General features: G+C 34.9%; 1 protein-coding gene across 1 annotated transcript; it reads right to left on the bottom strand.

Moving 5' to 3' along the window:
• LOC137399571 (homeobox protein prospero homolog 1-like) lies at positions 1-26,596 on the bottom strand. The gene is made up of 11 exons (XM_068085749.1): positions 26,466-26,596; positions 24,825-25,021; positions 23,267-23,463; positions 14,194-14,460; positions 13,530-13,737; positions 7,863-8,132; positions 6,025-6,226; positions 5,129-5,349; positions 4,025-4,179; positions 1,549-1,690; positions 1-735 (listed from the first exon to the last, which is right to left on the bottom strand). Exons 2-11 carry the CDS (start codon positions 24,975-24,977, stop codon positions 553-555), a joined length of 1,998 nt encoding a protein of 665 aa, XP_067941850.1. The 5' UTR covers positions 24,978-25,021; positions 26,466-26,596; the 3' UTR covers positions 1-552.
• Positions 26,597-27,691: the final 1,095 nt, after the last annotated feature.

Below are 27,691 nucleotides of genomic sequence, written 5' to 3'. Positions count from 1 at the left end.
TTGGAATGAAAATTTTAGATTATTTATACAGTCCCACAATAGACTAACCTGTACAACAGAAATACTAGCCTTACAAACCTATATAGGATTATATATCACGATACTGTCTTATGGCTAAAAATAGAAACATTACTTTTGGACTAGACTGAAAAAAAACTCTGGTACTCTGGTTAGACATTCGCATGAAGTAACGCAGCTAGAATAGCCTTAGGTTGTTTTAAAAATAATAGAGCTGTAGAGGAGCAAAACTAAAATGAAACAGCATTAATTCAAACAACTGTGTGCAACGAAAAACCTTTTCAAGACATTGTGGGCTTAAGTTGCTTTAATAAAATTCACAAAGAATTATTATAAAAATATAAATTAATATGCAACATGATTATATTTTGATTAGGCGTGCTGTAGGATAAACCTGTAAACTAAAAATTATTACTGTATAAAGACTAATTTTTGAAACAATGGAGATACAGCCTTTTAATTGTAATATCATATATCTACTATCATAGCAGTTGTCTTTCCTAAACTAAAATTGTGTCAGGGTGTTGACAACTCCTAGTCACTAAGCTGCTCCATCCAGTCTTGGGATTTGAAGTACTCGGGCACTATATCATCCAATCGCGCGATTACTTTATAAATAGGCTTTTTCCATGATTGTTCTCTATCTTTTCCAAGAATGATTGCTTTGATGAACTCTCTCAATGTGGTCTGTATCGTCTCTAGGAAGCTGCGTGGCACCTGTAAAATGTAAAATTTAAAATGAAAAACTTGGAGGTTCTTTACACAATTCCTCTTCCGAAATATATTTTACAAAGATTTAGAAGTAAAGCTGGCAATTTCTCGCAAAGTATTTCATTTGTAAAAAAGTTTTATTATTTTGATCAAGCATATTATTCCATCTAGCTGACTATCTAACATGCTGACTATCTAACATGCTGACTATCTAAGAATGTGATGCAAATCTCTTTATTAGCAAAGTGGAACTATTCAAGCCTTTTTTTAAATAAATGTATACACAACAAAAACTATGCTTTTCAGTTTTTGAAACTGAAAAGCTAAATCTTTACTTTTTAGCTTAGATTTAGCTTAGATTTAGCTTAGATTTAGCTTAGATTTAGCTTAGATTTAGCTAAATCTAAGCTAAATTTTTATACAGTTTGGTCTAAAGTTATAATTATGTGTTACTATTACATTACAAACGTTATTCATAGTACAAATCCTAATGCATCCCAACCTCAAAGTTATGGAAGCAAAATTATGTAAATATGTGACCAAGTAATTTTAGAATTACCTGAACCCATATTGCTAACTTTAGAGGTCAAACTAACTGGCATTCAATTAAAACTGAATTAAAACTCTTATTACCTCTTGTCTATCTAAAGAACAAAGAACGTGTCATTATCTTTGGAATGTATTTGAACTTTTACATTTCAGATAAGTTATGTTTATAGTGTTTTGTTCATTAAACTTTTAGACTGTAGCCAAGATGTTTGAATTATTTCGCTCGTCTGTTCATAGTTTTGACATTTTTAAAGCGTGATTAACTCTGACCTCTATTTGGTTGTTTCTGTTGTAGTGTAGGTTCAGAATCTTGTAAAGTTCGGAATCGGGAGTTACTTCCACCTGTTCAGCAGACATGCCTTCAGCTATGAATTGTCGGGCATACTTCTCCATTTGAATATAGTAAAACTCTCTAAAATAAAAGAATTTTGATAAATAAAATACGCTTCAATGGTAAATGATGCTCACCTGAGGCTCGTACTTTATTTTGTCAAAACTGCTGTCGGGGAAATAAAAGTACACATATATTTAATACACTGCCTACAGCAAACTTTTATTTTGTGAGACTAAAAATAATTTAGCAACGTCGTAAAAAGTGGTAAATTTTTTATAATAGAAGTTTTAATTTATTACTTATGTTTTTACTATTTTATGGAAGTTTTTATTTTTATTGTAGTAAAAAGCATTCATCATGCAGTTAATGACCATGCATATGAGGATATTATTATTGAAACATGTTAAAAATCTAATCAAAGATTTTGAAACTTTTCTAGCAAGAAAGAATATGTTGACATAAAAAACTTCCTAATCATGATCTATTTTCAATTAGATGAAACTTTTGGAAGTTTGAAAACTGCCAAGATATTTTGGCCTTATATTCTAGGCAGACTTATAAATAATTTTTGCGAAATAATTTATCATTTTTCCGAGTGAATGTCTACTTCTCTTGCCAACTATGCTGTCAAGAGCTTAAACTTTACGCTCGCTGAGATTCTTGGGAGGGACGAAGATGTAAATTTATGTTGGCATGTGCTCAGAGTGTTATTACAGAGAGACAGCCTGAAATTCTATTCTATGGCTCATACAAGAACATCCATCAACTGAAGGAGGCTATTGTACTGAAGATTGACATAGATGTAGAAGAGCAGCTTGAATTTATTAAAACACGTTGAAAAGAGGCCAAATACCTGATAGATCTCATACAATAGAGTAGAGCAGAAATCAAAGCATGAAATATTAATAAGACGTCGTATAACATGGGTGGTTGATCAGGAAATGATTGCCATGGCAACCCATCAGCTTCAAAGCCTTCAGACATGCTCCAGTTTATCGGTCAGATATTATAACATCGACATTTAGGCTCTTCTGAACCTTCTTCAAATTATTGCCAGTTGTTTATTAACTTTTATGTTATCACAACTACTTCAACTTATGAAATAATAGTTTTATTTATCTGTAAACTTTTAAGTGCTTAAGATAAATGATTCATGATTAATAATCTCTTTGTACATTGTATACGCTTTATTTATGTTTGAGATCACTACTTGTCAGAGCGAGTTCAAGTGTAAACTCGTATCTCAAGTTTGTCTGCTTGTTACCACCACCCACCTGCCAAACCATTAATCATAGAATGGTAAGCTAAGCTTATTAACATGTGTACAAACATAGTAGACAAACAGAAGGAAAACAAAATTCTTAGCATCTGAGGTATACCGCAACCAATTCTTTTGGTGCAGTTGAAAATTTGTGTGCTCTATCGAAAAGTCTTTAATTAGAACTGCTCACAAATGCTCTGATTGGTCACTTGTTGAACTTGGATGCATAAATCTTTTGTTACTGATTCAATCAATCAATCCTTGTCAGTTTCTGTTTAAGCTCACAGGTTTATATTAAATATATTTATATTTTAGCTCACACAAAATTAGCCCATATTATATTGAATATAATATGATATATTAATACTGTTTATAATAATTGACATGCAATACTTTTTAAACTCTAGTGCAGTGTTTCATAACTTCGTTGAAAGTGCTGAGCCTCGCCAGTTTTAGGTTTTTGCTGGTGCACAAAATGAGCTTAATGTGTTAACATCACTCAGTGTGTTAACATCACTCAGTTTGTTAACATCACTCAGTGTGTTAACATCACTCAGTGTGTTAACATCACTCAGTGTGTTAACATCACTCAGTGTGTTAACATCACTCAGTGTGTTAACATCACTCAGTGTGTTAACATCACTCAGTGTGTTAACATCACTCAGTGTGTTAACATCACTCAGTATGTTAACATCACTGTGTTCAAAGAACAAAATCAATACAACGCCTGAACTTACAACAAGTTATATATTATTAACTTTTCATAAAGCCATGACCTTACAAATCAGTGTGACTTCTACTGTTACCTTTGAGAGACCTTCACCAATCCCTGAGACTGACTCACTGAACCTCTAGAGTTTGATTGAACGCAGGTTAAAAACCCAGGTTATGAACCTATATTATGAACCACTGTTTTAATGCTGGAGTTTACTTTACCTCGAGTTTTATGTATTCAAAAATAGTAAAAATATTCTAAAGCTGGCTTTTAAAAACTTCACAGCAAGCGCAAACACTAAACACATTCAAAAAAAAATTTTTGTAACTGCATATTTGTGGTTTAATTTCAGAATGTTCTCTGTATAGCGTTTTAGAAAAAAAGTTATAACTTTGAATTTTGATACGCGATGCTATTGGCAAAGACCAGAGCTCACCTAAAGTTGCTGAACCATTTAACTAGTTGAGCCGTGTTGTTTTTGTTGAAGTGAACATCGCAGAAATAGTTCTTGAGCAACATAGAGCTGGGATACCTGACGTAGAAAAACATTAGCTTGGCCTTCCTCAGGTGTAGCGGAGTCAGCGTCACATTCTACTCAAATGGTTAAGGAATGGTAAAGGAAGGACACGGCGTTCTCTAGCTCATGAGAATGTTTCATTAAGTGGTTTTTTACATTTGCCAAATTTTGTGTTTACCAAATTCTGTCTACTCAATCTGTTATATCTTGATGTGCGCTCCGCCATCCATTTGCAAATGAAGAAAAAAAGCTTGATGTGAGATTGCCTTATTTATGTTTAAAGGTTTGGTTCATTGCGGGAGCTCATTCATTAGGTTTCTCTCCTCCTGAGAAAGTAACTCGCAATAGTTTATGCATAATAATTACTGGTAAGAACTTAAGATAAAATGTTTCTTTTACAAAAATAAATGTAAAAATACAAAAGGTTTTACCCTCTACTGACACTCCGCTGGCGATTTGATAATTTTCAAGTCTGTTGTTTTAGAAATGTATAGTGTATATGTCATATAGTCTTTCTTACAATAATCATATATAATCAAATATAATTTTGGTTCAATTTTTTTGCAACCATATTTATAACATAAAAAAATATTGCTAGCATTTGACAATTAATAAATATATAAGAAAGATGCAATGAGCTACTGGCTATAAAGCCTAATGAAAGTTGTGAGGTCTGACTTAATATGCCAGATGATATCAAGGTGGGAATTTATGTTTACCGTAGCTTTCACACAATGTGACTTGTACATGTGTACTCGACCTTCAAACAATGTGACCTGTACATGTGTACTCGACCTTGAAACAATGTGACCTGTACATGTGTACTCGACCTTCCGTATTTACTTTTTTATGAGTCATATTGTAGCTGTACTACAGTTTTAACATTTACGCCTCTTGACTTGCACAGGTAAGTATGATAAAGTCTATTGCTAATCGTTCCATTTACAAACATTATATCCTTGTTTTTTAGCTAGTCAATCAACTTAAATAACAGCCAAGACTTGAGGTGATGAAAAAGGATACTTGTCCAGGAAGAGCTGGGTGTAGTGAGATACTCAGATCCGGAGAAGAAGGGTGCTCGCTGGTGTCACTTTCATTTGTTGGTGATTTAGCCCCATTTCCAGCAGTTCCCCTCATAGCTTCTAGAGGGGTTTGTGCGCAGAACCCACTCAGTAAAGCATTTTGCATAGCTGCTACGCTGCTAGCATTCATGGGAGGAAAAAGAGACGAGCTGGAGCCATAGGCTACAAATGGAACAAATAGAACAGGCCATTTTTAGCTTTTTAGTTTTTCTTTCAAAGCTATTATATTGAATTCTTAAAAAAGAGGTTTTATAAAAAAAAGGTTAAAAAAGAAGATTTATTCAAGAGACACGATGAATGTGTTATGAAAGGTCTACTCAGTATGACCTGGATGCCCAGGCCAGCAAGTTTACAAGCTTGATGGCTCAATTTAAACAAAGACGGGCATCGTAATGAATAAGAAAAAATAGTGATAAGAAAAAAATGCGTCAAGTATTTAATAGCACTGCTATATTTAATATGATAATGTCACATTCCTACAAATATTATAGTTGCTAAAAACTTTGCGTATTTCTCAAAAATAATATGTTATCATAGTTCTTATAAAAAAACAGTTAAATAGCTTTTTCAATTGTTTTTAATTTTTAGGAATGGTAGCCCAACAAAATTTTGCAGTCTTCAAAATGACATGGTATAGTCTTAAAAATCTAACAGTTGAACGCCATTAGAGAATATAAGGTTGACTATATGGGTTCAGTTTCAACTGTGATTCCGAACTTTTTGCAGATTACGGTAGCTTTTGAACATTCTCCGAAAGTAACAAAAAGAAGGCCTAGCGAGTTCTTCACATTTTTCTATAACCATAGATGTTTTCAGCATCCTTCTAAATCAACTTACCATCAAACAGTTTATTAGCATCTATGACTTCTTGCTTGCCACTCGGAGAGACATTGTCGCCAGGTTTAGAGTTGCGCGGAGAAAGTCGTGTGTCAGTAACTTTTGTACGCTTCTTTTTGTTCAGCTGACTTTCTCTATCTCTGTAGAGCTGACTCTCCATTAGCTCATTCTCCATCGCTGCCTGGAAGAGCTGAGCCGACATCTAGCATACAAAGTACATATTAGAAAGAAGTGAAATCTTTTTGAACTTTCTCTCACCCGCACGCAGCAACCAAACAGTTATTTGCTAGTAAAAATTTATCCTTGTTTTGTAGCCGATATTGACGTATCTTAAAAAAATTACAAAATTTTTTTGTGAAATCATCCCTACTAGATCATAGTAAATTTGTTTTGATTAATTTATAGTGTAGTAAAATCAGCAAAGGACAAGACCAAATGGTGCAAACTATGAACTATAACTCGAATTCTTCAAAGCAAACATCTTGATTTGAAACATTTGCTACAGGTGGTCATGAATATATTAAAAACTTTATTTGAAGGAGATAAAAAACTGGAGCATGCATTTGATTTGTGTCACGGTTTGTTAAAGTTTAGGAAAATCGCGGTTAAACTTGACAAAAGAAGTCCCACTAATCCTATGAACGGCCAAAGAATGGGTGTGTCTAAGATAATTAATTGTGGTCTTTTACGATAAAATACAACTCTGTGCCAGTTAAGATTGACTTAAAGCAGTAGAATATGTTCTCATCAACTGGATTGAGGGAACATAAATCACCATTCAATAACACGAAAACAAACCTAATCATATGCAGATGAGATCTTTAAAAGATCATGAAATTCTGTATGGGTTCAGTTTGCATAAACGGAATGCTTGTCTCTGAGTGACACATATTTATGGCAAGAATAGGTTTTAAGAAATATTTGTTATTTTTATAATCGTAGGAGACTGTGTGTCATGCCTGTATTCTGGCAACATCAATTAAACCTGCCTGATAACAGTTAACCTTAGTTGTACTGCATTATAAAACCCTCAGATGTTTAGTAGACAAAAGGTTACGATAAAAGTGACATGAGAAGATCAAGAGTTCATTCAAAGGTCAAGCAACATGGCTTCTTTAAACAGGTTTGTTCCACATTGTACAACTCATAACTGATATCAGGCTCATCTTATAAGACATTGTACAACTCATAACTGAATTCAGGCTCATCTTATAAGACATTGTACAACTCATAACTGAATTCAGGCTCATCTTATAAGACACTGTACAACTCATAACTGAATTCAGGCTCATCTTATAAGACATTGTACAACTCATAACTGAATTCAGGCTCATCTTATAAGACATTGTACAACTCATAACTGAATTCAGGCTCATATTATAAGACATTGTACAACTCATAACTGAATTAAGGCTCATCTTATAAGACATTGTACAACTCATAACTGAATTCAGGCTCATCTTATAAGACATCGTACAACTCATAACTGAATTCAGGCTCATCTTATAAAACAAGTGAACATTGTTTGTAAATTTAAATAGCTTCAAGCTCACTATAGTAGGGTGTGCACGAATTACTTTATTTCTAAATGTACAACAAGAAAAAATCTTGTGAAGACATTTTATTGTCAGCGATTGAGTTGCTTGACAGACTTGACAAACTTGAGCTACATGCAAGTCTAACAGGATTAACATACTACAAATTACCATATTCATACCTTCAATCGAAAATAGAAAGTGATGTAAAGGTTTAGGGCTGCGGAATTGATTCATCACGTCTCATCAGTAGCTATTTGACCTTAGGGTAGGGCCAGAAGTTGAACAAATATTTAAACTCACCATATTGTTGTTTAGCTGAGAGGTCAATGCATTTGTGGACGGAAAAGGTGAAGAGCTAGTTAAGGCCTGCCCGTAGTAGAGTGGTAGAGGTAGTAGAGAGTTTGCTAAGGCATGCTGCACGGGTGGAACTGGAGGAATATGAGAAGATGGTACTGCCGGAAGGGTAGAGCTGGAACGCTTTATCTGGTCTGGCACATAAAGTATGCTATTGCTACTGCTCGAATGCTGAGGAGCTGTCTCCCTTTGTGTTGTTTCTCTGATTGTAGATGTCTGCGATACAAATTTATCATTTCATGATAAATATTGGTAATGGTTAAAGAGATATTTATGCACAAATCTAAACAGCAATTTCATTAAACATATAATTATTTCGCTTCACTTGATAGCCAAAACATAATGAAAAACAATTGATATGTAATATGTATCAAATAGTTTTTTAAATATGCTGATGCATGTTGCTCAATTTGCTGAAACCTGTTGATGTGTAATTTGCAGATTGCCTAAATTTTTTCAGCATGTGGATATTTTATTCAATGCATCTATTTGCTGAGAAAATCTATCATTTTTAATATATAGCTTACTGGTTTTTTTTTCATTTTTTGGCAGATACATGTTTAGGGCCACTAGACTGTTAAATAAGCAATGCGAGGTGAAAGGTTGAGGTCAGATCCCCTTCCTAGCATCTACAAGAAAATCTTGGAGAAAAGGAACCTGAATCTGATGTCTTAGACACTGAGACGCTACTTACTGCACTTCACAAATTATAGAGTCAGAGGGGGTAACTCCTGAAGGTGATAGGATCTGATTGGATTATTGACCTCACACACCTGGGCCTGCGGAGCGGCTGTGTATAGCTTACGTTAGATCTTAATAGTCTCAATTTATTCTACACGCCGAAATTCTGCTGGAGAAGCTTTGCTTAATAATTATATTATAAAAGGAAGGTATATTAACCACTTAGTCAACATGGATCCCTAACAGTCTAGCTGCTCTAGTTGCTCTCTCAGTTAAGTAGCAGGAGTGATGTTGATCAGGCATGAACCAAAGGAGAAAACTATGGTATTAGTCATAACCATTTGGTAAAGCTAGATTAATAGACTTCCAAAAAGAGCAAGATTTCTCATCCTAAAGACTTGGATACTGCTAACACTACCCTTTGGAATGCTGCTGTACGTGCCTCTAGACACACATTACAGCGTGAAAAGCTGCTGCCACTAGGGAATGGAAGCCCTCCTGACATATTACTCAGTGCTCAGGGTTTCTACAGGGCTCAAGTCGATCACCGATATATCAGAGGAAATCTATTGACAAGGCTCCAGACAAGCCAGGCACCAAAGTATTTATCGATAGAGATAATTTAAAATGCATAAGAAAGTTCCTTGCCAGCTGTATAATAATTTCAAACAGAGTGAAAGGCCTTTTGCATAAGTCAGACTGATTACTGCCAAGAATGCTTCAAGAAAGTTATGAGTTTTCCACATTGTGTAACAGGCTTTAACTGAGTAAGCATTCTTCAATAGCCTCTGGAGTTTTTATGAGTTCCTCTAGAGGGTACTGCTCAGGAAATTATTACATACATTTAATAAACATCAGTCTGAATAGACTTTATACGCTATTTATTATTATATTATTGTGGGGATCTTAAAGGAAAAAGTATAAGACCGCTTTCAAAATCAAAAAATAAATTTCAGCGGTGTGCTTCCTCTTTAGTAGTCGTCAGTCAAGAAATTTTACGCTTTCATATTCCAAATCCCATCTAACATGCCATCTTTACCTACCTTCCTACTTCCTATACCTACTTCCTATTGCCTATTTACCTACTTTCCTAATTCTTACACCTACTTCCTATTACCTATTTACCTACCTTCCTCCTTCCTTTACCTACTTCCTATTGCCTATTTACCTACCTTCCTACTTCCTATACCTACTTCCTATTGCCTATTTACCTACTTTCCTAATTCCTACACCTACTTCCTATTACCTATTTACCTACCTTCCTCCTTCCTTTACCTACTTTCTATTACCTATTTACCTACCTTCCTACTTCCTTTACCTACTTCCTATTGCCTATTTACCTACTTTCCTAATTCCTACACCTACTTCCTATTACCTATTTACCTACCTTCCTCCTTCCTTTACCTACTTCCTATTGCCTATTTACCTACTTTCCTAATTCCTACACCTACTTCCTATTACCTATTTACCTACCTTCTTCCTTCCTTTACCTACTTTCTATTACCTATTTACCTACCTTCCTACTTCCTATACCTACTTTCTATTACCTATTTACCTACCTTCCTACTTTCTATACCTACTTCCTACTACCTATTTACCTACCTTCCTCTTTCCTATACCTACTTTCTATTACCTATTTACCTACCTTCCTCCTTACTATACCTACTTCCTATTACCTAGTTACCTACCTTCTTAATTCCTACACCTACTTCCTATTACCTATTTACCTACCTTCCTCCTTCCTATACCTACTTTCTATTACCTATTTACCTACCTTCCTCCTTCCTATACCTACTTTCTATTACCTATTTACCTACCTTCCTACTTCCTATACCTACCTCCTATTACCTATTTACCTACCTTCCTAATTCCTATACCTACTTCCTATTACCTATTTACCTACCTTCCTCCTTCCTATTATACCTACTTCCTATTACCAATTTACCTACCTTCCTAATTCCTATACCTACTTCCTATTACCTATTTACCTACCTTCCTCCTTCCTATACCTACTTCCTATTACCTATTTACCTACCTTCCTAATTCCTATACCTACTTTCTATTACCTGTTTACCTACCATCCTCCTTCCTATACCTACTTCCTATTACCTCTTTACCTACCTTCCTACTTCCTATACCTACTTCTTATTACCTATTTACCTACCTTCCTCCTTCCTATTATACCTACTTCCTATTACCTACTTTCCTACTTCCTATACCTACTTTCTATTACCTATTTACCTACCTTCCTACTTCCTATACCTACTTCCTATTACCTATTTACCTACCTTCCTACTTCCTACACCTATTTCCTATTACCTATTTACTTACCTTCCTAATTCCTATACCTACTTCCTATTACCTATTTACCTACCTTCCTAATTCCTATACCTACTTCCTATTACCTATTTACTTACCACAAGAAATTATCTGTAATGAATCCTTAATAATTTGTCTTCACCTAAAGAAACTCTAATAATAAGTTTGTGAGAGCCAACATGTCGAGGCTCTTTAAACATTTTAGCTTTAGGTCAAAGTGGGGTCAGCGCTGGGCTAAGAAGTTTTATATAATGACAGCTATCACGGCTTACGCATTCCCACAATTGTAAATGCCTTCCGATGTTCAGCCGAAATCTTTAGAGACAATAGAACAAACAGACATGGCTGTGAGTGATGCTCCTTATCCTACCTCTATTGTTCCAAGTGCCAATAATGTCTTACCAATTTTGCTTATCTTCTCACTGCTCTACAATCGTCATCTTATCACTAAATATAACGATATCAACTTATAATCCTATCACCTCCGCAGTTTCTTATCATTCAGTGATAACATTTAGAGCTTAAAAATCTCAGAGAAGATGGCCATCAATTGTTGTTAGCCTTAGATCTAAACATCTCAGAAAAAGGATGCCCATATATTGTTTATAGATTCTGAATGTAAATATCTCAAACAAAAAACTTTAAAATTGTTGTTAGCCTTTGATACCATGATTTGTATTACTACTTCGCAGAAACGTTTTAGAAACTGTATCCTCTCTTAATCAGCAGCAAGGCCATTCAAATACTCTCTATTTATAGTTTTCCTTTGATCAGCGATTGATTAACTCCATAATCTGTCAGCTTCCTCGGAAGGGTGGAAGCAAAATGGAGTAAATGAAATGATTTGAACAGATGGGTGTGACCAAGAAATAGATCACAACCATTAGACGCTCATTACATTATAAAACCGACCTGGTTGTCTGGTTGTGGAGCGCTTCTTTAACTTATATCATTTACTAATTTTAGCAACTCCTGATTTCTAATTTATTTTACAAAAACTGTTTACAAGGTATTTGTTTATAAAAACTGCTGCATGCATTTGCATTAAGGTAGTCTTTCTGACAATAGTTGAACCAGTGCAAAAATATTAAACTATTTCACAAACAAAATTTACATTTTTACGAACCTCACAATGACTGTTTTCTTGCTCATTGACTTGTTTTATGCCCTTCACTGTCTATTACATGCTTGGCTATGCTAGCTAAATTATCAAGCATTAGATTTTCTCATGGTCAAATATTCTACAGCCTTTCGTAGTAGTAGACAAACTGGTTTATTTGCTACAATTTGTTCAATGCAGAAGTGTCAGCTACTTCAAAATGTCCTTTATATTGTTGAAAATCAGCAAACGCATAAAGCGGTAGAGCTTATAGAACATGAGGTGTGTTGGGTGTCAATTTACCAAGTGTCATTATTGGTAGAGTTGAGGGTACATGTAGTATTATGGTGCCATTATGAAATGAGCTGTCACCGATGGCATCGCATTAGTCGGGCTAAACACGCGCACTATCAACTAGAAATATTATTTGTGCTTTGCTTGAGTATGCCTTGCCTCGATACCAGTTACTGGGGACCTTTGAAAAAGTAACAGTGAAAGTAAGCGATGTTGTAGTAGACCATACGAACAAATATTGCTGCTTTGATGTTACCATAAGCCGAAGTTTAGAGGTCAATTTTTATCTCGTATATAATTAGATTTATTTTATTTGTAATTAAAACAGAATCTTTACTGTATCATGCTTGACTTAGCTCGAATATTTAGTTTGTTGAAGAATGATCAAAATTACGACCTAGGCTAATATAGGCTAAGTCTACATCTGTCAAAATAGTTTCTGCTTATGAGATGAAGTGCTGCAACAGCTTCAACTTGCTAAATAAGTGTTTTAGAGAGGGCTTCACCTTGCAATACAACTCATGATGCACCGCTTTAAAACCAATAGTAGCAGTAGCAGTAGCAGTAGCAATAGCAGTAGCAGTAGCAGTTGCAGCAGTAGTAGCAGTAGCAGTAGCAGTAGCAGTAGTAGCAGTAGTAGCAGTAGCAGTAGCAGCAGTAGTAGCAGTAGCAGTAGCAGTAGCAGTAGCAGTAGTAGCAGTAGTAGTAGTAGCAGTAGCAGTAGTAGCAGTAGTAGCAGTAGTAGCAGTAGTAGCAGTAGTAGCAGTAGCAGTAGTAGCAGTAGTAGCAGTAGTAGTAGTAGCAGCAGTAGAAGTAGTAGTAGTAGCAGTAGCAGTAGCAGTAGCAGTAGTAGCAGTAGCAGTAGCAGTAGCAGCAGTAGCAGTAGCAGCAGTAGCGGTAGTAGTAGTAGCAGTAGCGGTAGTAGCAGTAGCGGCTCCTATGACATAAATAATCCATTTCAAGAACATTTACGTTATAGAAATTTGACTTTATAAATTATTCACGTAATGCAGAATTTATGTGAAAAGGGGTGTACGTTATAGGAGTACGTTATATATATATATATATATATATATATATATATATATATATATATATATATATATATATATATATATATATATGTAGGAGTGCTAATGGTATCCGCGAAAAGTGCTCAATTTTTTTAAATAGTGATGCCTGGTAGCAGATGTTTTAGAATATGAAGGAATTTAGCATACCGCTTTATCTTTGCTGTGTGAAGGCTGGGAACTAAGTGAAGAGTGTTTCTCAAAGGCCTCTTTAAACGCCGTTTTGACTGCCTGATTGATTTCAGTTCTGATAGTTCGAATGCAAGACTCCATCTCAAACTGTGGTTGGTGCATCGCCAACCGTGCTGTCATCAGCTCATATCTTTCCATCTTTATCTTGTCTGTTAGCTCTTGTGTGCTGTACAAGTGAAGTGGTATTAAGAAGATGAAGCCAGCATCATACACCATTAAGCAGAGAGCGTGTGAAATCTTGCTGGATAAAGAGAAGAGAGTTGGCAAGCATTCATTGTAATTCATACCACACGAGTTGGTTTCCTGGAATCATGAAACTCGCTGAAGCTTGGGTAATATAGGTTACCGTATATATTTGTAATAAAAGGGTAAAATTGAGCAATATTTGTGCAAGTCTGTGAACAGGACACCCCTTCTGTAAAGGAACTGGCTGGATCAGAGTATACTTTGTCCTTGTCAACAATGTGTAATGAATAGCAGATTCATAATGCCACTTGCGCAATATTAGCCCCTGTGACTCAGGTCAACAGGAGACTCTAGTTAGAAGCAGGATTCAAACAGAATTTTCAATCCTGTTCAAGAAATGATGCTTTTTCAAAGATCTTCAGTTTTAAACACTTACATTTGCTGGTTTTTTTGGAGTTGATCACTCATGATTTTGATTTGGTTTTTTAGTAATGCATTTTCTTTTTTTTCTTCTGACAATTGATTGTTGCGAGCGTATTCATCATTGTTATTGAGGAGAGGTTGTCCATCTTTATCATCAGGTGACACAACATCAACTAGGACGTCTCCATTTGTTAGGCTGCCATGCTGCTGCGGAACAAACTGCTTTCGTTTGTTCTTTTGTGATTCAAAAGTGGAATGGAGATCTTGGGACTTTGGAGACCTTAAACATAAATAATGGCGCAGACTTAAAGCTTTTTGCTTTTTTCTTTATTATGTTTTTTGCTACAATTTGCTGTGCTCAGTTGATTTTTCTGTTTCTAGAATGTCTATGTTTAAACAATTAGCAGTAAAATATTTGATATTAACTTATCAGAACTGATTACAAAATCTGTAGATACAATAAATGCATTCACATGTTCTTGTTTAAAAATATACATTATTTCAATGACTGAACAAGAGGCACTTACTTAAAGCAAGGTGTATACTTTTAAATACTGTTTAACATTAAATTCGGAGGTACTAACACATAAATTTAACACGAAACTTTAGTTGGTTAACAACGCTCACTAACAAATGGTTCGAGAAGTGAAATGTCAAAATATTAATCATTAGCTAACAAAGGTTTTTTGGCTCAACACAATCGCAAAGTTAAGGTTCACAGACTGTCTATAGTTGTCTTGACTGTGTGGCAACATCTGCACTTTTGTGCAACGCCGAGAGGTTAGAGCAAATGAAGTATGCAGCTTAGACCAAGTTTTTTTTAAACATCTTCTAACACCCTAGAATAATAAATTGCATACCGTAGAATAAATCTAATTGTAAGTGCAGATTGATTTGCTAGATGAACTGCACTAGCAGTTGGTTTTGCATGACTACACCAGCCAACCAACTCGATGGGAACAATCCCACTGACTCACTTTTTTCTTATTTCACTCACTAAACTATAGAAAATCCTATTTTTAGCAGCCGTTATTCCTCATTGGCTAAAAGTGGTGAAAGAATTATTTAAATCTGACCTAATAGTAATTTAAATGTACACAAACAAACTTTCACTTCTAGTCAGAGTGTTTACCAACTCCGGAGCTAGACTACTTTGCAGCTGGCCAGCCCCTCATGAGAAAGATTAAGTCCTGCTGCTGGTCAATACATTTAACCTAAAGCCAGCCAATGTATCCAAGGCTCACAATACCTTGCCACATCGACGTATGATATTGACCAAGTCTTCAGATTAGAAATTCTTGTAATATAGTTTTTACAGAAGCTAGCAGGTAGATATTGTAGGTCAGCTAATAAAATAGTGACATCCCCATTTGGGAGGCACTTGTCAGCACTTGTCAGCAATGCGCTATCAATAGAAAGGAAGCTATTAACGATACAGCATTTCATAGATTAGGAATTTAAATCAAGTCTAAAGAAATTTGGCAGTATTGTCAAGTGGCTTAATAGACTAAGATGCCATATTTATGGTTACCATAGCAACAAAAAATACTGAAAGTCTAGAAATGGCATTCTAAAGTGGTTACGCTATAACCTCTCACATGCATTTCTTATTAACGAATTGGGGATTTTTTCTATTCTCCAGAAAAACTTGAAAAATAATTACAGTGCTAGTCATAATTTACTAATTTCATATTTTTAGTTAAGGCAACAAATTTTTGAAATTATGAATCAAAACTATCTGCATCATTCTTTCTTTTGCTTACTCATCACACATAAACATATCTCTGGCCCATAAATTCCATAAATTTGATAGTTTTCAAGTATTTGAAGTTTAGCTACAAAAGCTAGCGTGAAAGTTTGATGATTCACGTTGTAGTTGGGCCTTTCTGGGCCTTTCTGGGCCTTTCTGGGCCTTTCTGGTACAAGTGAAAAATGCATTGTTAGGTTTTAGCTTACAAATTAGTGAGCATAGAAAGTTAAACTGCACCTACGTTACTTGACCATTTCTTGGTAGCTTTCAGTTGGTTTTTGTAACTAACAATATGCTTCAAAAATAAGGGCATTGTACAATCTTTCTACTGTCAATTGATAACGTGCATGGACATACGCTTATTACTTTTATTTCTTGTTAGCCAATGCTGGCCGGTTTTATGTAAAAAATTGAACTGTGCGTAATCTGTTCCGATTAGTTGTCTCAGCTGTCGCAGCTTCAAATTGCAGATTGGCCAATTGTTTGAAGAATTTTAGCCAGCCAATAATAAACTTTTTTCTGAAATTTATTCAAAACATTCAGTTTTGGTCAAGTTTTAAGCACAGTCAACACTCTCCTCTTCGGACCTCTGGTATGTGACTGACTTGTGTCGCAGCTTGTGAACAAGAGTGCTGAGCGATTATACAGTCAATACCTTTTTTCTTTGGACCTCACTTCACCAAACTTTTAATTGTTCGGACAATGTCCCGGCTGCGTACGATTGTCCGATGCAGCCATGTCTGTCCAAAGAATGACAACATTGACCGATAGATGGCTCTTGCATATGAGTGACTGTAATTTCTATTTGCTATTATTACCACTATTAACATTATACTTTACCTATTGCAGGTATAACCATATTACTCTCTCATGTATACTCTACCTATTGCAGGTATAACCATATTACTCTCTCATGTATACTCTACCTATTGCAGGTATAACCATATTACTCTCTCATGTATACTCTACCTATTGCAGGTATAACCATATTACTCTCTCATGTATACTCTACCTATTGCAGGTATAACCATATTACTCTCTCATGTATACTCTACCTATTGCGGGTATAACCATATTACTCTCTCATGTATACTTTACCTATGGCAGGTATAACCATATTACTCCCTCATGTATACTCTACCTATTGCAGGTATAACCATATTACTCTCTCATGTATACTCTACCTATTGCAGGTATAACTATATTACTCTCTCATGTATACTGTATATGCATATTGTAGCATATTGTAGCCTAGGAGTCTGTGTGCGAGACAACGGGCTGTTTAATGTACACTAAAATACGGTACGACACACAATTTTTAAAGTCTGGACTTTTTTGTGGTCTGGACATGGCGCAGTATATATTCATCAAAACAAACAAGAGTTGGCTGTACTTAAAAAGTTTGCAAAGCTCATTTCAGTGGTTCTCGTTAGAGAGTCAAAGATAATTGAATTGCTTCAATTGTTACTTGATTGTTCTTGTATATTTATTTGGCATATCAGTCAAGAAACTAAGTCTAGCAGGTAGGTTGACACCAAGGTTGTGTTTAAAGGTTCAATTATAGCCTACTATGTTACATCTAAATTTACAATAATAACTGCACATCAATTTAACTTACCATCAACTAAATATATGTATACTGACAAGGTGATGAACTAAATATATGTATACTGACAAGGTGATGAACTAAATTAGAAATTTATCAAAAATGTAAAGATACTTTTACTAAAATTGTTTCCAGCGTGTCTACATATTTTTTGTGTGAAATCTTTCATAACAACTCCAAATTTTTGCCAAGAGACTATTTACCTGCGTATTTACCTGTGTCCGTACAGTCTCCGGCACCAGCAAAAGCTGTGACTTAGAAAACATTATCTCAGTATCGATTACATCGTTTTCGGTTGGCCACAAAATTGGAATTATAGTACAATACACGCAAACTTGGTGTCAGGCGGTACTAAAAGATTGCTATTGGACGGTAGGAAGTTCCAAGCTCCTGCCATACAAATGAAGAATGAGCGCTGGTGGTGTAGCGTGTTGGACGGTGGTATGAAGTACTGGTGATGATGTTTACGTGATGAGCAGAAACTAGAACGTTTGATGTATCGCAACACTACCGAGTTTTAGTGGTGAAATATACTAAAGATTTTACGTCGTCTTTCAGATCGGTGTTCGTATAGTGGTAGTAGCTGCAGTCGCTGGAGGAGACTGGTGGTACTGGTCTTCCTATCAGTTCTCCTAACACCACAGACTATACACACTGCTTGCCTCTGCACAGCCTCCAGTTTGTCAGAAGTACTGTCTAGTGCAGAATCCCAAGATGCTGAGGCATGTTCCAGCACAAGATGCCCAAGCTGTTTGTACCCAGTCATTTCAACCTTCTCCGATATTGTGAGGATGTTGTGAGGATGTTGTGAGGATGTTGTGAGGATGTTGTGAGGATGTTGTGAGGATGTTGTGAGGATGTTGTGAGGATATTGTGAGGATGTTGTGAGGATGTTGTGAGGATGTTGTGAGGATGTTGTGAGGGTGTTGTGAGGGTGTTGTGAGGGTGTTGTGAGGATGTTGTGAGGGTGTTGTGAGGATGTTGTGAGGATGTTGTGAGGATGTTGTGAGGATGTTGTGAGGATGTTGTGAGGGTGTTGTAAGGGTGTTGTGAGGGTGTTGTGAGGTTGTTGTGAGGGTGTTGTGAAGGTGTTGTGAGGATGTTGTGAGGATGTTGTGAGGATGTTGTGAGGATGTTGTGCCTGATAAAACCCAAGGTAGAGTTCGCTTTGGTGGCGGTGCCATTGATATGGGACTGCCACTGAATTTTACGGTCAAGTTTCACACCAAGGTATTTTATGCTTTCAGCTCTGGGTATAGCGGTGTTGTACAGGTGGACTCGGTTATCAACAGAAACTCTCTTCCGGCAGTTCCCGATAATAACTTTGATTGATTAATAACTGAGACTGATTGAGATGGGGCTACGTGTGACAGAATTCTTTATGTTCTGTTTCATATCTTCACATCTCACAAATTCTCAGTCCCTCACAGTTATATTTATTATCATTATTTATTAGCCTGGCAGCCTGGCAGCCTGGCAGCCTGGCAGCCTGGCAGCTCTTTAATACTCTCATGTCTCTTTTTAACTAGTCTAGGCTACAAATTATTAAACTTTTAATATGTTTTAATATAGAAGTTTTATTAAGCCACTGTATGAATCTGTTGATCAGGAGCTGTAAAATATTTGATCGACTAACCTCCTACAATACATACCTACACAGTAAGTCAAAAGGCAATTTTATTATTCTACGTAGGCCTATATCAAAAAAAATTTACTCAGTGCCATTAGAATGTTTACTTTTAGCCCCGCCATGTCCTATTTTAGTCAAAAAATATCTTTCATGTTTTTTACTTGAGAAACTACAACGAAGTTCCTTTTTATTATTTCTGGCTGGTAAAGTTATCTTTTATTTACCTTAAACGTGTACGTATAAAGACAGCGCAAAGTATATCAACTATTATTGCATAAGCAAAGTTATGAAAATTAACATTTAATAAGCAATGGAATGTTTGCCTCATATAGTTCATTAATTTTTGTTTCTTGCTTTTTTGGCATACTCGGTCCATTAAGTAGTGTTTTTTAACATATTTCTGTTTATAATTTAACTATAATTATTATATAACGTATTGTTCAAGTTTATGTTTACAACTACAAAGATGGTTCAAAATATATTAGCAAATTAGTATTTTAATGAGCATCATCTAGCTTGCCCCATGTATTAAATTGTATTAAATCGTACTAAATCGTACTAAATTGTACTAAATTATACTAAATTGTACTAAATTGAAACGGTACAAAAATTTAGCCAACTTTACGAAATTGAATTTGATTTTACAACTAGTATTTTTTGCAAGCAAAAAGAAGGGTCTTTAAGCTGAAAAATAGATTAAAGAATGCAATAAAAATATTAAACGGAAAAATTAAAAAAAATCAGCAGCAACGTCTTGATGAATGAAGGCAACAACTGGGTCGAGAATGCTGCCATCTAATCATTTTCAAACAGCATATATGATCATGCTCAGGTCATTCAGGAGTCATCCAAATATAACATACTTTGTTCTAAATCTCTTCTCCTCCCCCATCTCATTGTATTGTATAGACATTGAAAGACAATGGTACGGCTAATTGCCTATTAACAAAGCAGAGCAAGTTCTTGTTTAACACTGGAAACTAAAAAGATATGATTAAAGGTTAAGATATTGAAGGAGGATAGACGAAAGTTTTTTGACGCTAAGGGAAAAAATTCAAATGTAGTCTTTGTTGGCAAAATCTGAGAACGTAATGCAATTTCAATTAAAATTTGACTGGAAAGAAACATCTGCCCGATAAACTCTAAAGGCTGTAAAACTCTAATGACAATATCTATTATGAGATGACTATAGTTGGCATACTTGATTGAATGCAAAACGCTAAAAAAATGTTGGCTTTCACATTTAAAAGCGCCAAACGCTATGTGATAACGGCTACCGTGTAGCATAAGCTTTTTAAGGAACGCAGCAGACGTTAAGGTAATACCTATGTATAGTCCACAAAACACGCATAAAATTAGTTTTGACTTTGGTAGTGGCAGAGATTATGTGAAAATAACGGCACGAAACATTTTGGCTTACTTCCAAACTATCGGCTGGTTGAGATAGTTTCTTTTGTCTCATCCAAGACTAAGCCAGGTGTTTGAACCCTTTACCAAGCTCCATCTTTGCCAACTCCCTGGCCTCAAAGATATCCCACAAGTCTAAGTCGATGTAGAAACTGTTTGAAAGCGGTCCAGATTTTAAAACCTTTTAAGGTGATTAATGGTTCTAGATTTCAGTATTTTGGAATATGCAGTCCACTCGCAGTTCCATAAAATGTCAAATAATTAGTTGTAGAGCTTCATCTGCTAAACCGGGTTCACGGAATAATATGACCAATCGCTATCCTTTTATTCGGCTGTCTTGAAAAGATTGTAGTCCATGCATAGTTTAGCTTGTGATTTATTCAAGAGACTTTATTCAAGCTAACCATAGCGCTGTCGACAGAGTCTCCTTCTGCCAAATGCATTGATTCTTGCATAATCTTATGGAGTCCTAGAGATGACACAGACTGGTAACGTCTGCGAATGATTGTTTGCTCAGTCGATTATATTGAGAATGATAGACGACACGAAAGAGTCATATTTCCACTAGGATAACAAAAACATTTCAAATTGTAAATTCAGGAACTTGTACCTCTCAGCTATTTAATTGTGTTTCACAAAACTGATGTTTCTAAGAAAATTGTATTTCTCCATAACAAATCTTTAACTCTAATTTGGAACTACATTTGATGTATAATTCTGGCAAGAATTACACAATTACATGTACATGTTTATGTTTATTATGCAAAATGCAAACTTTGAGGCTATGAATAATCAGAAATGATGATAACTTTTAGTGAAGACTACATTTGCTTCCTCAGTGAAATAAGTGCTTAGGTAAACCACTAGAGCCTCTGGAAAGCTAGCTGCATCTAGAAATAACTAGAAAGGAAAAGTTGTTCGCTGAAATTTAACATGAGGGCCATTACTCCTAAGGCAATGAGCAGTCAGACCCGCGGAGAGCCTGTCAATGCCAGAAGATAATATTTTATAAGGGTACCGGTATGTTATGCATGGCATCTTGAATCAAACAATATTGAGAAATTTTCCCTTTGTTTCCTAATATTTTGTTTTCAGCAGATCATTATCACTCGCATAGTTTACTGAAGTTACCAACTAGCACAAAGAAGCTGAAAAAACGCCGCACCAATGTTTGGAATACAGTTCAATAAAGCCATTCAAATCCATGAGGTCAGAGGAAACGATGAATGGTGATTCTTTCTTGGCTCCCCAACAAGAATGATGGAACTGGTGCAATAGTTTCAGAAATTTGACTTTTCTTACCAAAAATACTTTTTTAAAAATTATTGGGAATATTTGTATAGATTAAAAGTCAAACATTGAAAACACGGCAATTTAGTTGAGAGCAAGCGCGGAGTAAGTGCCATCTTCACGCAGTACTCAAATAGCAACAGTCCGAATGCCTTATAGATGAAAATGAACTCAGCCCAGTGCCAATCAAAACAAGTTATATAGGGAAATGTTTCTGGTTTGTCAAAATAAGTCAAGTGCAAAATATAATGAGACATCTTTATCAACAAATGCTATTTAAGCAAGCGAAAATGAAAGCAATCAGAAAGGAAAACAATAACAAAGACAAAACGGCAAAGAAATAACAAAATTGAGAAGTGTTGAACACACTTGGGAGTCTTGCTTGCAACACTCCTCAGCCGTTTCTGCTGATGATATTTACAAGTTTTATTTAGTAGTGTAGATAATTAGTCGCTGTTTCTAGTATTTCACCTAGTCAGACTGTTTATTAGCTAATTAAATATTGTTAGTTCTATTTATTTAACGTTTTTAAGATTTTAATTTGTAACAAATTAAACTGGTAAAAAAGGAGGAATGAACTATAATGGGAGAGAGCAACATAAAGAAATCCTAATAACAAAAATGTAGCAAAACTTGTCAACAATAGCCAAGGAACTGTTGCAAAAAGGAGTGAACTACTAAGGAACTATAGCAAGGAGTTACTGAATTACTAAGGAACTATAGCAAGGAGTCACTGAACTACTAAGGAACTATAGCAAGGAGTTACTGAACTACTAAGGAACTATAGCAAGGAGTTACTGAATTACTAAAGGAACTATAGCAAGGATTTACTAAACTACTAAATGAACTATAGCAATGAGTTACTGAATTGCTAAAGGAATTATAGCAATGAGTGACTGAACTACTAAAGGAACTATAGCAAGGAGTTACTGAATTACTACAGGAATTATAGCAAGGAGTTAATGAATTACTAAAGGAACTATAGCAAGGAGTTACTCAACTACTAAGGAACTATAGCAAGGAGTTACTGAACTACTAAGGAACTATAGCAAGGAGTAACTGAACTACTAAATGAACTATAGCAAAGAGTGACTGAATTACTACAGGAATTATAGCAAGGAGTGACTGAAATTTTAATCAGAGTTCATCGTAGGAAAGGTTTAGTTCAATTTACAAGTGGTTTGGCCGCCTAAAATTTTTAGAAATTTGCTCAGAAAACATTTTTTCTTTTAGCGTTAGCTTAAAAATAGCCATATGCAATAAACCTTTTAGCTAGAATAACTCTTTTCATGCAGAGATCTTTAGTTTTTTAATTTTTTTCTATTGAAACTCTGTTTGCCTGTTAACCAGTCTTGAACCCAGGGTCTAACCATGAATTCATCCGAAATAAATCCTACACTAACCTTGGTTGACATATACTTGTCACAATATTTTCGACCCTTTGCCGCTTTTTCTCTGTTCCTTCTTCTGATATGTTTCCATTCGTGTCTTCACCAGATAACGTTCTTTTTAAAGCTGGTTTGATTGGAGATCTTGTTATTTCATCCATTCTTGGACAGACTCTCAAGTCTTCTGGGGAATCGTCTGTTGTTTTTGTAGACTAAAATTAATTACATGCTTACTTTTTAAATGAGCAAGGAAAAAAGCCCGAGGTCATTCACTGCTATAAAAAATAATATTCAGATAAAACTTAAAATGCTTGCCTGTCAATAACCAATCAAGAATGGCAACAGCTACTCTGGTTAGTACAGTACATTAACTAGCTTATTAAATCAATCAATGAATTAATTAATCAACAATTTTAAAAATGAAATCATTATTTATTTTATAAAAAAGTTGGTTGAAGATCTTTGTTCACTTGTACAAATAAAACACCAATTTTTTTTATTATATTCTATTTAATGAATATGACAAATGTTGCTTGTGCAATGTAAATATCATATTATATTAATAGCTGTTTTGTTGTGATCATAAACAAATTTGTGGCAAAAGCTTCAGGCCTTAATTTATTCAATAGCATCTTTAAAAGCTAATTAATTTTTCCACAAAAATCTTTGTTGAATTTTAAGCAAAATTAACTCATACATTGTGGTAAGCCCCTTGATTAGAATGCCTAAGCTCTATGAGCAAAATTAACACGGCGAATGGCAAGCGAGTGCCACAACATCATGTTAATTACAACCTCAAAATTCTTATCCGTGACCTCCATATGCACTTGAGAAGATTTGCAAATAGAACTCATTTATCAATTCCTCCATCTTAAGCTTGTGGCATAAACAAAAAGACGGAATGAGTAATTTTGTAATGGAACATATGTTAAGTAATATATCCGCATTTCGGATGACAAGCTACTTGTAAACAGACAGATGCGAGTGAAGTTGGAGCAGACGTATCGAGGGCGTTTGTCTTGACTAGTAGTAGTTGAGCTGAACAAGGTGATTGGCTGCTCATCCCTACTAAACATAAAAAGCTGCTCTAGGGTACATCTCATTAAGTAGAGGAGTTAAGAACTCATATTTTATAAAATGGAATAATAACTGTAAAATAGCTTGAGATATTGGACAAATCTTCAAAGATTATAATAAGGTTGTCTTTGAACAAACTAGCGAATAGGCTAGGGAATAGTTATTCCTATACTAGCATGGCTGAAAATTATAGCGAATTTTAGTATGAGACTTAAGTTTCCAATGTCGATAAAAAATTAAATGTCAAATTACAAAATAAAAATCAAATAACAGTTGTCAAAAGAAATAATGAAGAATTCTGCCACAAAAGAATTAGTATATTGGTATTTGTGAGACAAAACACACCAATATTCTTTCCTATTAGAGTTGTCACTTCAATTTTAATTGGGCGCGTTTCTTTAGTAACAATGCCTCAAATGCCTCAAAGGCAAGTACTTAATTAAATCAAATATTAAACACAATTTTCTATTTTCAACTCTTTTAGATGAATTATTACCTGAGACTCAAAACTGAGAGGTCGTTTTTCATTGACTTCTAGAGATGACGGTGATTGGTGATGAGATATGTGCTGACTACGCTGCTTGTACTGGTGCTTGTCTAAATCAGATAGCAAGGTCATGGCAACCATCGGGTTGCTATCGACTTGCATAGAATGGCAGAAATTTCCAATTCAATAGAGATATCCAGATAAACCTGTTAAGATCATGCAAAATTTGAGCAGCCCTTCACTGCAAGTGCTGCTTAGAGAAACATAATGTATAGATTACTGCAAGCTGTACTGATAAGTTGACAAGAATAACAGCTAAAATTTGTTATACAAATAAAAAATTTCTATGCTATCAAATTTTCCCATATGAAAAAACAATTAATTTTTTCACAAATAGCTTCAATGTTTGTTAGACAAATTAGAAGAAAAAAACATTTTTATTGTTAGTTTTTTGTTTATGGCTTTGTTTCTAAATCTAATTATATTGCAAAAACTTATAGCTTTTATAAAATTCAAATTTCCCTGCATTAGTAATATTTACTTACATTTAAAAGGCGATGTAAGCTAAAACTGTTCAATGTTAAGGTAAGATTTGCCACTGCCACTGAGCACAGCAATGGTAAACTATAAAAAGCAAGTCATGAGTACGACCATAAGTACCATGAGTACGACCATACATCTCACAACTTGTCAACCATTCTTATACTCTACAGCTGCTTAGTTCGTCATTGCCAAAAAGACTGCCATTTTTCAAATCAAATGATTGCGTGTTGTATGTAAACTTGACAATGTTCAGCAAATGTAGAGAACAATAGTACAAGACAAAAAGGTTAGATTAGATTTAAGTTTTGTAAAACAAACAAAAGTTACATTTTCTGTTGTTTTAAAAGACATTCAGTTTTAAGTTTTACGTCATTTTATGCAAATGTAACATCGCAATTGTCAAGCCCAGCAAGTCTTAATGTATCAACTCTATTTAGTTGTTTGATTTGTTCTTAACTTTATTTAACCTTATTTAACATATTAACATATTAACCTATTAACCTATTAACCTATTAACCTATTAACCTATTAACCTATTAACCTAATAACCTATTAACCTATTAACCTATCACCAATGCCAGGAAAAGTAAATGAAGACATGTGGAAAAAATAAATTGTACCTAAATTTTCATAATAGGCATGTGATGAGTGTTTGATGTAAGGTTTGCATGTTACATACTTGTGAAATTATATTGGGGATTATATTGGCTTAATTCATATTTCGGTTTTAGCAAAACTTATCAACAGGCATGTTTTTTATGCTGCAATACAAGGCTAATTTATGTTAGAATGTGTTTAAATAACCTGTAACAAAAGTTATAACACTGGAGCAGTTACTCAAAGCTAAGCGCATCTGATATTACCATGTACTATTGTCAGTATCAGTTACTCAAAGCTAAGCGCATCCGATATTACCATGTACTATGGTCAGTATCAGTTACTCAAAGCTAAGAGCATCGGATATTACCATGTTACCAGTATTACATGTTACCATGGTCAATATCAGTTACTCAAGTCTTTCTCACTCCTTATTAATCTAGTATTCAATATTTTAGCAATAGACAATCTAGTAACTTTATGACAACAACGTGGTATGATAGTACTTACAGTTTCTCTTTTAAAAGACTCTCAAAAGACACGATTTAACTGATTATTTCTTTGAAGAACAGAACACTTAGAGCAGTCTTGCGAAGCTTACGAGAAACAGACACACATAGCCGAGTTATCACAGTGCCATCTGACAGCGAATATCAAATAATCTTCTCTATTATTCTAACATAATGTATTCCGATGTCCAGCAACTGATTAAAGAGATAAGAAGCCAATAAAACCAACCAATCACAATCTTAAGCAGTAGCCTGTGACCACAAGCTTTTCTGAACTGTCAAGCGTGGTTGTTGGATACACGGCTAAGCGATTGGTATTATTTTGAGAGAGAAGTGAGCTTAGAGGTAGCGTGGTTACTTTACGCCTGCTCTAGCTTCTCCAGCTTCTACCACCGATGCTATGCAAAAAGGCTTTCACCCTGAGCCATTTAACAACGGTTAGTTATTAAATAAACACAATATTACACTCCGTAATATCGTGTAATGCAATGAAATTAATGTTTTACAGACGTGTTTGAATCTTATATGATGTAATCTGTTATATATATATAACCTGTTATAACCTGTTTCCAGCCTCCAACCAAAGCTTTGGTCAGCTAAGCAGACGGACACGGCTCTTACAGTATTAATAGCATCGCAGAGTAACATTGGAGCATATTATTAATATTATTATTACTGGGTTAGCCTTATTATTATTATTCTTATTATTACTGCATTAACCTTATTATTGTTATTATTACTATTATTATTATTATTACTGTATTAGTCTTATTAATTAAGCAGTCTAACATAACAAAGTTCCCCTGCAGCTCCATAGGTAATTCTACATGAAACTAATGAAAACTTTTGTGCCATACGGAGCTAGGGCAATCCTCTATTTCATATCATCTATAATAGAGACTTATCATGTTTAGAATAGGCTGATGTTGAGCCAATGGAAGTTGGAAGCTTCAGTGACCAGTGTAAGACAACTGAAAAGCTCTCGGAGCTCTCTAGAAGGCCTTCTTGAAAGATTGTTTAGTAGCAATGATCATTACATGATCATAATTATTAATGAAATGGTAAAAGAATTTGTGATGAAATATTCTAATAAAATATATGACAAATACATCCATTTCAAGACCTTTTGGGAACTGCCATTGCCAACAATAATTCAACAGACATGAGACAAACCGTCTGCATAGGTGAAAGTTTTGTAAAATGCTAAGCAAACTGGCAGCACGAGGT

Source organism: Watersipora subatra, chromosome 7 (assembly GCF_963576615.1).
Source record: "Watersipora subatra chromosome 7, tzWatSuba1.1, whole genome shotgun sequence".
Lineage (NCBI taxonomy): Eukaryota > Metazoa > Bryozoa > Gymnolaemata > Cheilostomatida > Watersiporidae > Watersipora > Watersipora subatra.
This window is presented reverse-complemented; position numbering and strand designations above follow the sequence as displayed.